At 37.1% G+C, this 16,283-nt stretch overlaps 1 protein-coding gene across 1 annotated transcript in view; it reads right to left on the bottom strand.

The window, feature by feature from the left end:
- Nucleotides 1-396: 396 nt before the first annotated feature.
- The window catches only part of LOC122046842, a 30,746-nt gene continuing 14,859 nt past the window's right edge, over nucleotides 397-16,283 (bottom strand). The window contains exons 5-9 of the mRNA XM_042607745.1: nucleotides 9,054-9,122; nucleotides 8,910-8,966; nucleotides 2,301-2,353; nucleotides 2,154-2,229; nucleotides 397-1,547 (exon numbers count right to left, since the gene is read on the bottom strand). Of these exons, the coding sequence (XP_042463679.1) occupies nucleotides 554-1,547; nucleotides 2,154-2,229; nucleotides 2,301-2,353; nucleotides 8,910-8,966; nucleotides 9,054-9,122 (1,249 nt within the window). The 3' untranslated portion in view covers nucleotides 397-553. The remainder of the gene's footprint in view (nucleotides 1,548-2,153; nucleotides 2,230-2,300; nucleotides 2,354-8,909; nucleotides 8,967-9,053; nucleotides 9,123-16,283) is intronic.

Here is a 16,283-nt window from a genome sequence, read left to right as displayed (position 1 = left end):
AAACTATTTCCGAGACACGATTAACCTCTAAATCTTATGATAGTAATTTTATCATTACATCAAAGCTCCCTTTCTAACGAAATTACCTTACTAAAAATTAATTACACAAAAGTCTACCCGATTACAACCCTGGGACCAAATCCCATGCTTAGTCAACCTGCCCTTCTGGACTAGCAGGAACTATACCAACAATCAAAGCCTTTATCAGTAAGTGGGAACCAACAGACCTATAGAACAACTAAATAGAACAATTGCCAATCTTTAAGAATAATTAGCATAAAGGTAGTCTAATAATTATAGTAAGCATGATCAATAGTGGTTAGTTTGATCTTAGTGAACATAGATACAAAATATATATCTGGAGGGAGAATCAACATTTTGATAGCAACTAAGAAATTTTCAAACTTTGAAACCAAGAAGTTCAATCTTGGGGTTGCAGAAAAAAATTCCACGGTTACAGATGCCAGGACAGTAATGACTGTGATGGATCGAGCTGAAGAAGCCTAGAACTTACAAGTTCTCATAGTCAACTAACAAAAACAGACTCATCATCTCAATTTTCAGGCACAATCTCTTCTGCTCCACTATGCTCAGTGTTATTACCTTCAGCTTTCGTCTGGCTTCCACTTGGTTTTCTAAGCCTCAAAGTGGCTTGAGTCCTCTGGTGCTTTTGCGGTGGATCAACCAGAAGAAGGCGAGACATGACATAAGCTAAAAGCTCCTCCCTATGTGAGAATGTGAAATCCAGATGAGCATACTCAAACTCCTTGTAAGACACCTCAACGTTTGCCTTTCGCATAAGCGCATAGTGCCTTTTCACCATTGCAGGTTTAATAACCTTGTCTTTTCGACCAGCAACTAGATCAACAGGAATGTCAATGAGATTGTAACGTTGGCCAAGGTCCAGAGGCTCTGGTGATCCGTATGCTTCTATATTTGCAGCTGCGCTTCCATAATCAAACATTATAAATTTCTTTGAGCGCATTATCTGAGCGAGGTGGAGGGCGACGTAAAGTGACACTCCAGGCATGTCATACATATTATAATGAGGCAAGCCAAGCACTCCAATCCAATTTGAACTGTCACCACCGACGACGTAGCTCATAAGAGTCTGAACAAGGCCTCCCAAAGCAGGATAGTTCTGAAAATCTCTGGCCAACTTGTTGATAAGCATACGAAAGAACCGAGTCGGTATGTAGAGTCCCGGAACCACAGTAGAAATCAGAGGCCCAAGTAGCAGCATAACTCTCGCTAAAATTGTAAATACTATAGTAGAGTCATCGTGAAAACCCGCAGGTGACAACAAGATCAATCTTGATAACCTGTGAGGTACTAAATTGATTCTAGATGTTATGACATACATCAGCATGACTGCTCCTCCCAGGCTGTGAGAAGTGGCACAAAGTTTGTAAGGCTGATCGCACACTTCTTCGTCTGAATCAGGTTTAGAAAGCTCATTTAGTTCAGCAGTTTTTATTTCATGTATCTTGTTTATCATTGCAGGCATGTCTTTTGTTGCATGCTCATTGATCGTGTACTTCCAATACCTGCACAAATTTGGTTTATGATAGAAACATTCTGCTACAAACATAATCAGTTAAACTAATAATAACTGTTGGATAATGGAGTCATAAAGAAGTCAAAAATTTGTATCAATTTCGCATTTCACTGCTTTTTGGGCGTGGGCGTCTTTGCATGCCTAATAAATCTAACCACACTAGAAATTAGTACTCCATGTTCTGTTGTATATTTGATAATGATAATGATAATGACTAAAGTTGCACCTGTTTGTCTAACCTCGTAATTAAAGAAACATGGAATGATACAAATATCACATGCTGGGCTTTCTCTTTAGTTAATAAAACTCCAGAGGAACTAGAAAGTGGGAATTTGGATAAGAGATTACCTGGAGTTAAGTTTTTAATGATAATTCCAAAAAGGAAATTTTCATCCTCCTAATTTAAAAACAAACCAGAGCTCTTTGCAAACCAAATAAAATCACCCAGCTGAGGATCCAAGAAGTTGGTTAAAAATCACCATTGAACGTGCATTAATGTTCAGTCAGGTTTTGGCAATTAACAATTTCTTATAGGAAATCCTTGGACAATTGTTGAGTCAATAGAAGCAAGGAATATTGAATAATGTTTGCTTACTTGCGTGAGGAGATGTTCTTGTCGACATGCTCTCTTGATACTAATCCTCGTAAATTTCCAAGAAAGACATCATAACCTGAAAAAGGAACATTGTTGGATGATGAGTAATTATTTTTCCATTGTTAATTTATCTGAAGAAAAAAGAACCTTGATCAAATGCTGCAAATGCAGGAGAACCAACAACTCCGTTGGATACCCACCTAGCAAAATGTAACATAGAAGAGTTAGATGGTAATCACATAATTACATATACACTTTAAACTCCAGTGCATGAAAGGCACCTAGATATCCATACACATATTCTAATCTACATATGAACTCACAAAACATATTTCAAAACTTGCAAGCAGCAAAATCGACATCATGATACAATAGTATTAGTCATATTCGTTTAATGTCACGCCTACTTTGATGAGAGGAGATCCATTAACTTCTCAGGCACAACCACTAACCAAACATGTTTAAACCCACAAGCTTGACATTTCAATCAAGATCCAAACTATAATTCATAGCCCAAATTATCTCTAATCGACAACATGTGAGGCCCAATGGTGGTGGCTACTGTAGGACCGTTGGGCCGGCTAGAAGGGGGGGTTGAATAGCCCTGTAAAATCAAAAACAAAAGCAACCCTTCTCTAACTCTTAAACTAACACTTGTATAAAATTAGCTAAGCAGAAATACAAGAAAGAAACGAGGCACCGTGTTTGACTTGGTTACAACCGGGGAGGTTGTTAATCCAAGGAAAGTAATCGCACTAAAAACTCCTTCGGGCGGAGAAGCCTCTTACACCGGTGAAAGCAAAAAAACAGAAGCTAAACAAGAACAGTGAGCGCACAAGTGTTTGGAATGTTAATTACTGAGTTGATGAAAAGCTTCTGGACCAAGGTTATATTTATAGCCTTGGTCGGGGCGCCTGGAAGGGTTCCGGGCGCCCTGGGGGATAAAACTTTATCCCCCAACGTTCAGATCGCGTAAATCGCGATCCTGGTCAAAATCAGGTTCCGGGCGCCCCGGATGGCTCCGGGCGCCCCGGATGGCTCCGGGCGCACCGGATGGCTCCGGGCGCCCCGGAGCCCAAAGTCAACAGCGTTGACTTTTTTGTCCGCGACCTCTTCTCTGGTTCAGTCCCTCCTTGGTCCGGTTCTTCTCCTCCGGATCCGCTCGCTTGGGTGATCTCTGCCATCCGGAAAAGGGCTCACCCGAACCCAACTTCCGGTCTTCTCGAGCGAGCTTCCCTCCGGCTTCTCGTCCCTCGGAATCGCTGCGTGTTTCCTTCTCGTCCGCCGGCGTACTCATCCGCAGTCTTCGTCCCTCGGACGCACCACGTGTCGTCCTTCTCGCTAGCTGCGTCTCTTGCTCTCCGAGCAATCTTCCGCTCCAGCTTTCGTCCCTCGGAACCACCGCACGCTTCCTTCTCGTCCGCCGGTGTACTCTTCCGCAACACCTCGTCCCTCGGACTGCCGTCCTTCTCGCTAGCTGCGTCTTCCGCTCAACTACCTGTGTTCCTAAGCTCCTGCACACTTAGACACAAGGTTAAAACAAACAGGACCTACCTTAACTTGTTGATCACACCAAAACAACCTTGGGGTTCCAACAGCTACATTATAGTGACCTTCTAACACTTCACTATGATTGATTGTGTGCTGGTACCAATTGTCGAATGTAAAAGAAATCAAATAAATGAGAAATCTAGGTTTATATGGGATTGATCAGCAAATGAAATGTCGTTACAGTTTCGTTGGTCGAGCGAAACCGGCACCGGCGGCATTTCTGTCTCGGATGCATCGCAGGTGACGCTGGAGGTGTCGCGGGAGGTCTCCGAAGGCGACGGAAGCGTCCTGTGACGCCTTTGGTGCCAAAGGCGTCGCAAGACACCTCCTGTAGCACCGAAGGCGTCGCGGGACACCTCTGGCGGTGCTGGAAGCGTCCGATGACACTTCCATTTTTATCATTTTGTATTTTTTTTACTTGATATTTTTTTACTATTTAAAATATATATTATTTAATTAATAATTAATTAAATGAATAAATGGTTAATTTATATAATTATTATATATAAAGTAATATCTTTATATTAATTATATACTTATTATTATAGATAGATCAATTTTAATTCGAGTTATTGACAAATCAATTTTCTTTAAAGAAAACTATATTTAATTATTTTTCTAACAAAATAAGTTGTTCAATAATTGAGAACTTATACAAAATCAATAAACAACTATACACCATAAACATATTTATCTTATAATTACTATATATAAATAAAAAAATACTAAAGTCGTATCAGCACGACACGATACAATACCGAAACTGTATTGTTCCGCCCTAGGACCAAAACTTCGACACGGGTCAAAATTTTAAACCTTGGGATTGATCATTAATAAGGACAGATGCCTCTACTATTGATGAAGTTAAAGGGGGACGTGTCTTGCATTTTACGCATTGGATCCCCCCAAATTCTATTTGGGTTTCATCATTAGGGCAAGTAGCTCATCAGGACCCTAAATATGTGAACTCTTTGATCTAAATCATCATTACTAAAGTTACTTTGAGTTTGTCAAAATTAACTATGAAATTCAATCTGTGAACTTGGGAACATAACTTGCTATTACTTTTTGTAGAATGGTCCAATTTAGAAGAAACCACTTCTTTGGCTACTTGTAGAGTTCCACAAATAAGTATAGCCTTAAGATTTTTCAGGTTAGCAGACAAGTCTTTTACCTAAGTGGCATATACAGGAAGATCATAGAATATACAAGAAGTTTATCTGATCTACTTAATCTTAGAAAATATATTGTTGTATGCTTGAGGTTTCAAATCTATAATGTGCATATTTGTAGTATGGTATGTAAAATTAAGAGATTTCAAATGTTTATAAGATTGAATCATACATACAATGTGGCAAAAGGTGACTCGCTCACCCTAAGCGCCCCTCACCGCCAGTTCCACAGCGAGATGAAGGAAGTAAATCACGGTGATCGAGTGACCTCTCTAGGTGAGAGGGATTTTATTCCCAAGGGATTGTTCCTAAATTGATCTCTGCTCTCATGTGACAATCAATCACCTAAGTATCAACTCAGCTATGCTCGTAGGGATTTGAATCATACATACAATTGATGCAAAACATGATAACGCTCATGGAAAGCGCTCCTCATCGCCAACCTCACGATGGGATGAAGGGAGGTAAATAAGGTATTGAGCGCCCCCTAAGTGGGAGGGTTATTTGCATGGTTTAAAGTGTCGTGCCGAGACAGTCGAAATGGGCGAAACATCTCGTTCCGCTCGGGGATCTACACTGGCACGACCTCGGCACCAAACCCATAGGTGCGACGTGTTGCGCACCCCGTGGTCATAGCGGAGGGGTCGCTCGACCCTACAACAGCAGCGGACTTCCAATGCTACCACGGAGGCATCGTGCGACCCTGCGGTCGCTGCAAAGGGGTCGCACGACCCATGCGGTCGCGCCGAAGGAGTCACGCAATCCCTGCGGCCATGGCTGGTCGCGCAACCCCTCGACACCGCCGAAGTCGTGCGGGCTCGCGAGTGGTGTCGGATTTCAGATTTTTTTTTAATTAAACTTAGATTAATTATTTTAATCCACTCCTGGCTATGATGGAGATAATCTAAAGAGACTTTATTAAACCCTAATAAAATTATCTAATTAATTTTATATTTCATTTATTTTAATTTAAATATTATAATAAAATTTTTATTTATTTATTTATCTATTTTCATATCTTTTTCTTTTTTTAAAGATTATTTTTTATATTATTTATTTTTTAAATATTTATGTTAAATATTTTAGTTTTTAATTAATATATTTTATATGTAAAAAATACTGAAACTATATCGGCACGGCATGATATGGTACGAAACCATATCATTCCGATCCAAGACCGAAACCTCGGCACGGGTCGAAATTTTAAACCTTGGTTATTTGCTGCAACCGCAACTCGAACCCTTGCCCATTGATGCAAGTCTACCACTTGGGTACCAACTCAGCTACGCCCTGGAGGCATTGAATCATACATACAATTACATCAAACACTTATGCAAGTACCAACTGCTCCAACCCGCGGGGGCATATACATATAAGAACATATGCATGGATGTCAATAGCTGTTAGTTTGAACTTGTGGAAAGTAATGAGAATTTGAGTTCAATACAGGAAATGATTTGCACAGGAAAGAAGAAATAGCACATGGTTTTTATTTGACAATTCCCGAGGATATGAAACAGAATTTTATAGATTTAACCAATTATGAATTTATGATTAGTTTCATATAGGAGTGTAGATTTTGATTTTGATACACAGGTCGGGCAATAAGTGTTGCCCAAGGCAGCCAAAATCAAGATTTGAAATGTTTATGACATTTGGTTGAAGAAAAGTTTTGACAGAATTTATAATAAAATCACTGTGAAAGAAACGCAAGTGCCATGCCATAAACCAGTGAAACAACATTGCTATTTTGAAAATAAGAATCATTGAAAAGTCATTATACAAGCCGTTGGTCATTTTATAGTTTAGTTTACAAATTGCTTATTTGAATATTTAATCATTCTCAATACAACTTGGTTTAAATTAACTTTTAAAATATCATTTCGTTCTAGAGCTTTAGTGTCTGATCAAAATGTTATTCTTCAAATACCATACATCCAACACTAAAGCTGTCTAGATGATTAATATTAAAAGTTTAAAAAGTTGATCTTAATCTTTGTAATTAATAAAAAAATATAATTTATTTTTTATAAAAATATAATGTATAATCAACATTAGAATAACTTATGAATGTTAATATCAATTTGTATATCTCATAGATATTAATAAAATTTAGATATACTAATATTGTCTATAATTAATATCAGCATACCCTAAAAATTAATATTGCTTATTATTAATATTAATATACGTTAAAATTAATATGAATATTGATAAAGTTTTATTCCACCCACACCCACACACCACCCCACCCCCACGAAGCTAGGTGAATTTCCCTATCTTTCTCTAAGTACACGATGTCAACCCACACCACTAGTCTTCCATAGTGAAACCTCTTCTCTTGCAGTCGAAGCCTACATCTTCATTCACACTAACCTAAGTGCAAACAATAGTGCTCGATACCACTAAGAGAATGAGTGTCCTGCCCAATATCATCATATTTTTTGTGATGATGATGATCCCTGAATGATGATTGTCCCAATTTTGGTTGATAAGAGAAAAGCTAAGAGAGCATTTGGTTTCATTTTCATTTTCTTAAAAATGTGTTTTTCCTTTTCTTAGAAAATGACTTTTAGACTCTCTATTTTCCCATAAAATGATATATCCTTTTCTAGAAAACAAATGTGGAAATTGCCAACCAAACAATGTTTTCCCTTTTCTCATAAAATGAAATGGAAATAACCAAACCAAACACTGCCTAAGTTTTGCCCATGCAACCTAAATGAGATAAGATTTTCAAGCATAGATTAAAGAATTTGGCATAATGATGACATTTTCATAATATGATAATTACCTTGAAGATAAAATCTTCAAAATATAAAAATATGAGAACAATTAAATATTAATAATTGTAAAGTAAATATAATTAGAAAAGTAGCATAAAAAATACAAATAGAAAAAAGAGTGCTCAACTCGTGATTAACCATATGGTGAATTTCATGTAGTGCATTTCATTAACGAACAAGCATCATATATATCATAATTTTTTTACATTTTCTCATTTAATTTTTAATTCTTCATATTGTAAAATGAAGACTAATTCTTTACATATTGCATACATCAGTATGACTGCCTAGTAATCTATTTAAAGACTAAATTGTTAGACACCATGAAACATACACATCTTCAAACCGATTATAACCTAAGATAGATAATTATGATCTACAAATTGATAATTTTTAATTCTTCGCATCACAGAATTAAAATTAATTTTTTTTATATATTGCATACATCACCAATTGTTGCAGGTCTAGTTATCTATTTAAATACTACATTGGTAGATACTATGAATATACACCTTCAAATAGATAATTATGATCAAAGATAGATAATCATCCTAAATAAAGTCAATTGATATTGTTTCACATCTCAATATCCTAAACATCCTTCTAGTGCATCAATATTTGTCAACATGCAATGAATTAAAATGGTATCCATGTTGTGAAGATGTTAGTTTGTAACTTGCAAAATATTCTCTATTGCAACTATCTTGACTTAGGTGTTAACTGTCCAAACATAGACACCACTCAATTGAAAATTGGTAATGGACTAGTTAGTGGGAGATCAACATTTACTACTTAACTTTTTTCACATCAAAACTTCCAAAAAGATTTAAAGACAAGAAACATAGTATTGCTGTTAAACAATTTTGTTAAATTAAAAATTAATATTGAGAAAGGACAAATTTAGAATTCTGCAATAGTAATGTATATGTTAATAAAAACGTTCCAATGTTTTTTTTAAACTTTATTTTTGATTTTTTTAAATAAAAAAATACCATTCAAAGTGTAAAAAGAATAGATAAATACTTGTTCCTATTTTTTCTTTTGAATTCTAAAGTTCATTTTTTTCACAAAATAGAAACTAAACACAAAAAATTTGCATACCAAACAAAACATAGGTTAGTTAATACTAGGGTGACAATATATCACCTAGACTACTAAATAGAAGCCTAGTATTCAAAACAATATCAAATGGTAAAAGACTATGTTAAACAAGTAATTAGCATCAAATGATAAGAGACAATATTCACCCCATTGAGGAGTCCAATATTCCATGCTGTAAATAGACAACTTTTGCAGAATCACGCCTGAAAAGAAAATTAGTGCATGTAAATTGAGCAAAAATAGTAATTAAGAGACCAACAATTGAACCTAAAAAGTAATTCTAGGTAAACCTTGGAATTCTCTCTAAAAGCAGGACATATCCATCAGAAGTAACCACACGAATAACTTCATAAGGGTACCTGTAGACATTCACGTCATCATTAGAGGCACATTATGTAAAAAGAGGGCACCGGTGCTTGATTCCATCATCATGTAATCAAAGCATATCAAGATTATCAATGAATAAAACAACAAGAAGTTGCTTGTCAGTCCCAACAATTAGAAAAGGGTATTGTCTCAACTCTCTATCAAGCTCTATGTGAGGTTACTGCCCCTTGTACCACTCAAATAATCTTAGATCACTTAAATTAACTAGATTGTGTAATTTTTTCTCTCCCTTCAATTCTTAAATCCTCATTTATCATTATAAAATCTACATATCCTATTTGAACGTATGTACCAATTTAATCTAGTTTCTCATTGTATCATCTTTTTAAACTGCACTAACTAATAACTCCTATTTCTTTTCTATTGACTTGGCATACACATCTCAGCATTCTCATCAAAGCACATCAACAAAAATAAAGATGAAAAACTACCAGCATGAACAATTCCCTCTCCAAATCACTATACAAATCGCAAATGCTATCAGTTTCAGCATCCCCACTTTTTTTTACTCCATCCACCTATAACCCATCATTCTATTGAATGCAATCGTGCACACCTCCCTCTCAAATGTGATTGTTTTCTTCTCTCACTCTCATGCTCACCTCTATGATCTCTAGTCACAAAATATGCGTCCCCCATCTTACTTGATGTCCCTTCTCTACTCAGATGGACACATTATAACTTACTGCAATCTTCACCTTTCTTCTGTTACACAATCTTCCTTCACCCTCTCCTTCATTGGTCGCAACTTTCCCTGTCTCCTTTCTCTATAACAACCATTTCCCTTTGCCTTGATCAATCACACTCTTTTATATCTCTCCTTTGTTTATCACTTGAGTTTCCAACCACCCTTTCTAGGAAGTCCCTCAACAACTCCAACTTGAACCAAATAATTGTTTACCCCTTTCCCTTATTCAGAATAATACCTCATCTATCCATTACTCTCTAAATTTATTAATAGAAAATCCATCCATATCATTGTTGAACAATCTCTAAACAATAAGAAAAAGTCTATTCTTGTCCACAAAGGGGAGCTCTCCTCTTCTAGACATAGATCTCCTCCTCCTATGTGGCATGTTGTGTACTCTTCAAGGTTTAAAATCTCGACTCGTGCCAAGGTTTCGATCCCAAACTGGAACGATACGGTTTCGGTATCGTATCGTGCCGATATGATTTCAGTATTTTTTATTTATATATAATAATTATTAGATACAGATATTTATTGTGTATAATTTAAAAATAAGTTATATATTGATTTTATATAAGTTCTCCATTATTAAACAACGAAATATTGTTAGAAAAATAATTAAATATAATTTTCTTTAAAAAAATTGATCTATCAATAACTCAAATTAAAATTGATTCATCATAATATCATAATATGTTATATTACTAATACTAAAAGGAGTTGTGTGAATCAAATGGAAGAGTTCTAGAAATATTTTACTTAGATAAGCTTTATAGTTCTCCAATGTTTAGATTAAATAATTATAATTATATAAATTAATATAAAATACTATTTTATATATAATAATCATATAAATTAACTATTTATTTATTTATTTAAATAATATATATTTAAAATAGTAAAAAAAATTAGAATATCAATTAAACATTAAAATAGTAAAAAAATACATAATAATTAAAAATATATATATAAGAATATGAATTTGATTTATTAGAATTTTTTAAATTTTTTAAAGAATTTTTTAAAATTTTTAAATAAAATTTAAATCAGTAAAAATAATTTTAGAATATTATTTAATAAAATTTATTAATTTTAAAAAATTTAAATATATTTTTTATATTTTATTAGGATAATTTAATTAGGGTTTATGAAAGCCTCTTTAAAATTACAGTTAAGTAGGAATTGTTTACAGTAACCCCACACCTCGCGCCCGTGATGCGCCTACGACCCCTGGACGCCTTCGACTGTGCCGGAGGCATCTAGCGACACCTTCGGCGGCATCAGAGGCATTCGACAACGCTTTTGGCGGCGCTGGAAGCATCCCGCGATGCTTTCGGCGTCGCTAGAAAGTAGAAACGTTGTGTCACGACACCTCCGACAACTGCGACACTTTGGTGACGCTACCCATGCTGTCGCACGCACGATTTCATCTGGCACGCGTGCAATTCTTCCTGGCGATGACGCCATGAAATTGTCACTAGTTTGGTGCCGGTTTCGATGTGCAGGCAGAACGGTAAGTTTCGCCCATTCCGTGTGGCACAAAACAAAATTTTGAATCGTGACTCTTCCCCTTTCTTCTAGAACTATCTTCCTCCCATATATCCTTCGTTAGTCAGAAACTTGCCTCCTCTCCTCCCTCGACCCCTTGTACCGGAAGGAAGTTCATCAATAACATCAATATCAACCAAATAACTTTTATACCTAACCCATTCTACAGAATAATAGCTCATAACTCCTTTCTCTATAGATTGTTCAAATAGAAAGTCCCTTCATACCATTGTTAAGACCCCTTGTCCCCGCCCTAGAATGTCCCTTCTCATTTGCATTTGACCAAAGAGGAGCTACCCTCTTCTAGACATAGATATCCTCCACCCCCAACCCCACTCCATTAGTGCAACTTGTTTTACTCTTCTCCTTTATTATATGGAACAATCTTCCTCCCTCCTCTGTTTTATCAATCCCAGCCTAATGTTGCATGGTGTTTCACTTTTTTCCAATATCCTTTGATTATCATACCTCTCCTTTATCCATCATTTTGAGATTCCTCCTACTTCTTTGAAGCGTAAAGAAATTCTTTAGTGACACCAACTTCAACCAAACAATTATTTACCCCTACCCCTTTTAGGGAAGGGCCCCTCCTTATAGAGATAAATCTCCTTCCCCTTAGGTGACTTGCTCTACTCTTCCACTTCTATAGCATTATCTTCCTTCCACCTTTCCTAAATTATTGATCACTTCCTTCCTCTTCTCTTTTGTCTATTCCAACCTTTCCCATCTCTTTTGTTTGTCGCAGGTTCCCCCTTGTCGTTTGTTTATCACACTCATCTCCATCTCTCCTATGTCTATCACTTAAGCTTTCTCCCACTCCTTTGTAGCGGAAGTCTAGTGATGACATCAATTTCAACCAATACGTCGTCCACCTCTTCTTCAATAGATCACTCAACAAAATATCCCTTCATATCATTATTAACACCCCTTTCGCCCAAAGGACCCCTTCTTGTTTGCACAAGGTCAAAGAGGAATTGGCCTCTTTCTAAGCGATCTTCTCGATCACCAACCCCACTTGTCTATTACAGTATTTTTTCAATCTCCTTTAACTATCACACCCCTCTGTCCCTACCCCTCCTTTATTGCTAGAGCTTCCTCCCAGCTCTTTATAGCATAAAAAGTCCCACCAGCTGAAGTCCCTTAAATCTTAATTACACGAACTTCAACAAAATGATTGATTACTCCTACCGTAAAAATACAACCCTTTTATCAACTCTTCTGCTTACCACTGACACCTCATGTGGAAAGGTTAGACAATGTGAACGAGGTAGTGTTCCCTCAATTTGTAAAAACAAAAACTTTCTAACTTCATGAAAACTTTGTTTTCCAAAGAAGAGTGTTTCTCTTCTACATCACGTCAACTTGGGATCCACATAAGAAACAAAGAGGAGTGATGTTATATGCATTTCCTTACTATTATAACACATGAATTGTTTTTTAAATATATTTATCTTTCGTTTAAGAATTCTTTGTTATAATTGTAATTGGTTTCAGTTGAAAATAGTTTGTGCATCTAGGAAATTAGAAATGAGATTGTATTATAGGTGCAAGTACTAGTATATATAGGAAAGGCAAATAAGGATTATTATTATTATTATTATTATTCAATTTTGTTTTTTTGGGTAATTTTTTGTTTTTTTATATTTAGGGTATTTTTAGTAATCCATCTTTTGTATTTTTGAATTTTGAGTCCATTTAGGAACTTGAGGATTGTGAGTCTTTTTCTTTCGAATAGGATTTCTTTCCTTTTTTTGCATCTTAGGTTTGGAGTCTATATAAATAATTGTTTAGTTGATGTTAAGAGATAGTTTTTCGATTAATATAAATTTTCGATAGTGTCATTATTTTTCTTATTCCTCTTCGAATTAACAGGTCGTAGAATTCAATAGCCCGTAGGATCATTGTTATCCTGTCTGGCGTCAATTGGCATCAGAGCTCCTTAAAAAATGTGGAACTGCCACATTAACAGTCAACAGGAGCATGGTGGATCTGCAGGCGATGAAACCCTGGGATCGATCCTTGCCTGATTCGGACAGAATACCGTGCACTTACCATATGTGCTAAGCCCGAGGGTTAGTATCAGAGCTCCTAGATCCCATATATGGTCGTCGTGGTCGTGATCGTGATTGGCAAGAGGAAACCTCGCACCATGATCGTAGCACCAAGACGAGATACTAGATCTACAGAGACAAGTCACAGACTTATCCTAGCATCTAGCGACGCAAGATCTTGAAAATTGTGAGGTACATGGTTAAGGTCATGACAAGCAAGTTCGAGGAAGCCTCGCACTATGATCATAGTGCACAAGATATTAAAGGTCGTAAGTTCTCTTATCCTAATTTTGGTTCCGCTTTAAAAAATCCATATCACAATCGTGCTTAGTTCCGGTAACGCCGTGGTCAAGAGGATAGATATGGATACCTTGGATTTCGAGTTGATCTACTCAAATTTTCTAACACGTTACAAGTAGAAGGATTCGTTGATAGGCTCAACAAGATGGAGAAGATTTTTTATTGCGAGGAAGTATCCGATCATGTGAAAGTGAAATTGGTTGTCATCAAACTCAGAGTTCAAGCATTGGTATGATGGGAGTAATTGCGACACTCACGAGACCGACAAGGCAAGGCCAAGATCAAGGATTGGAAGAAGATGAAGAGTCACTTTCTTCCTTTCAGCTACACTCAAACTATGTTTATACGACGTCAGATGTTAAGGCAAGGTGTAAGATCAGTAAATGATTAAACAGAGGAAAACCCTCACAAAGAGGAGAAGCCCAGTACCAGTCAACCTCAGAGCAATAGCCACTCTTATCCTGGTGATCAAGTGAAACCAATTGATTCTTCATGGAAGGAAGAAGTAATGAGTTCAGTAGCTGGATCAGGAACACTAGCAAGTTAGTTGGCTCTACAAACTGCAGTCATCAGTCAAGCAATGGGCTTCATGTAGCTAATGTATCTGGAAATCATAAGGAAACTCATTCTGGTGGGTCTGGATCAGTCAACAAGGTTATGGCAGCAGAAAAAACATCACAATGCGAAAAGACACCTGATATCCCTGTTGGTGATCATGGAAGTAGCTGTAGGTTGATTGTTAAGCTTCCCAATGCTAGCCAAAGCCCAGGGAAGAGTGACAGCATAGGCTTTCTTGAGGATGAATCGATTATGGGCGGCAAAATCGTCATATGTAGGTATGTCAGACAAAAAAAATCTGAATGATGGTAGAATGAAACTGATGAATGATGTTCCTTTGTCTCATGCCGTAGATGCTACTGATAGTGTCATGCCAGGGAAATAATGTAAGAGAAGGATTAGGTGGAATTGCAGAACATAGAAGAAATGTTGAGGTAACTGAAAAACTTGCAGATCCTGCTAAAACCGCCTTGTTGTTTGGGAATGAAAATGGAGCTTGCTTGACTGAACCAAGGACAAGTTCTTACAATTCTATGCTTGCCTTGGTAGAAAGCTGTGCCAAGTATTCTGAAGCTGTCAGTCCTGTTGTCGCGGGAGAAATTTTCCATTTCAACTGTTTCAGTTGGAACCCCATTTGCAGTAGAGGAACAATACACTCGTAATGATGACTCTAAGTTGGGATTATCTTGTGATGTTGATATGGCCGAGAGAAATGCTCTACATGAAGAATCTGTTAATGCTAGCTCTGAGGAGGGGAAGAAAGTTGATTATGTGAGTTAATAACATATTGCAAAGTGATAATACGCTTTTGCAGAGTGACAACAAGCTGTCTACTTGATTGCAGACAACACAATCTACTATCACCTGTATCAGCTCTCTTGATATTCTAAGAACATAGAGGTAAAACCTGGGGAAGAAAAAAATGATAAACCAGAAGTGGAGGGTGGTGCTACCATGGGAGTTGATCTCATTGGAGACAAACAAACTACTGAGGTCCAAGTTTCCAGCATTTGTACAGATAGCAAGACTAACTTCACAAGCCCAATGAAGGATGAGAACACATCTTTTGAACAAAATTGTAAAATTGAAGATAACAACAATATGTGTATTCTGATGTTAAGGCAGGTGATAAGTGCGACATAGATGTCGCTGATTCTAGTAGGGAATTAGAGGTGGTGGGTGTTGAAGAGCATATGACAAATAAAGAAGTGAAAAAACCATTTAGTAGTTCTAGCTCAACTAAAAACCTGCCAAAATCTTCATCATCCGATTCTGGAATCTCATTGCCTGCTGTCAGTACTACTCCTACAATTATTGATGAGTCTAAGGTCATGAAATCCAATAGCACAGAAATCACTCTGTTTGAATTGTCCAGTGAAGCAAAGGAAATGTGTACACCCCCTCCTAGCACTGATGAGCTTGTAGTATCAGCTGCTATTTCTCTTGACGCCGCTGAGATTGATGGAAATCTAAAGGACCCTAATAACGCACTGTTTGGGAGGTGAGGGAAGGGTAGGGAAGGAGAAGGAAAATTTGAAACTCTGTTTGGGAGGAAGTTGATGCACGTAGATTATATACCTTTGTTTAGCATGTTTTGACGCACATTCACATGCTTTGCACATGCTTTGTCTACGTATTTTCGTACTTACAGCTTTTCTTTTAGCATATTTACTCTTTTTGTTCGGAGATCTGCTTTTGTGCATTTTCTGTACACAGGAGTCAAATTTGGTGAAGGTTCATGTTCAAAGGCCAAATATGCAAGCGAAGCAAAGAAGGAAGGCATCATTCCTGAACCTCACACGGCCCAGCCATGGGGAGTTGCCCAGGCCGTGTGGAGATCTTGGTCGTGTAGCTGCAACAGGAAAGGAAGATGGCTTGGTCGTGTGAACCTCACACGGCCGTGCCAAGATTTGAAGTCAAATGGAGTCAGGCGGTGTACACCACACGGCCATGTAAGATTTCCAGAGACCAGGGAAGCCCTGGCCATG

This window comes from Zingiber officinale, chromosome 2B (genome assembly GCF_018446385.1).
Source record: "Zingiber officinale cultivar Zhangliang chromosome 2B, Zo_v1.1, whole genome shotgun sequence".
Classification (NCBI taxonomy): Eukaryota; Viridiplantae; Streptophyta; class Magnoliopsida; order Zingiberales; family Zingiberaceae; genus Zingiber; species Zingiber officinale.
Note: the sequence above shows the minus strand (reverse complement) of the source record. Positions and strands in the feature narration are given on the sequence as shown.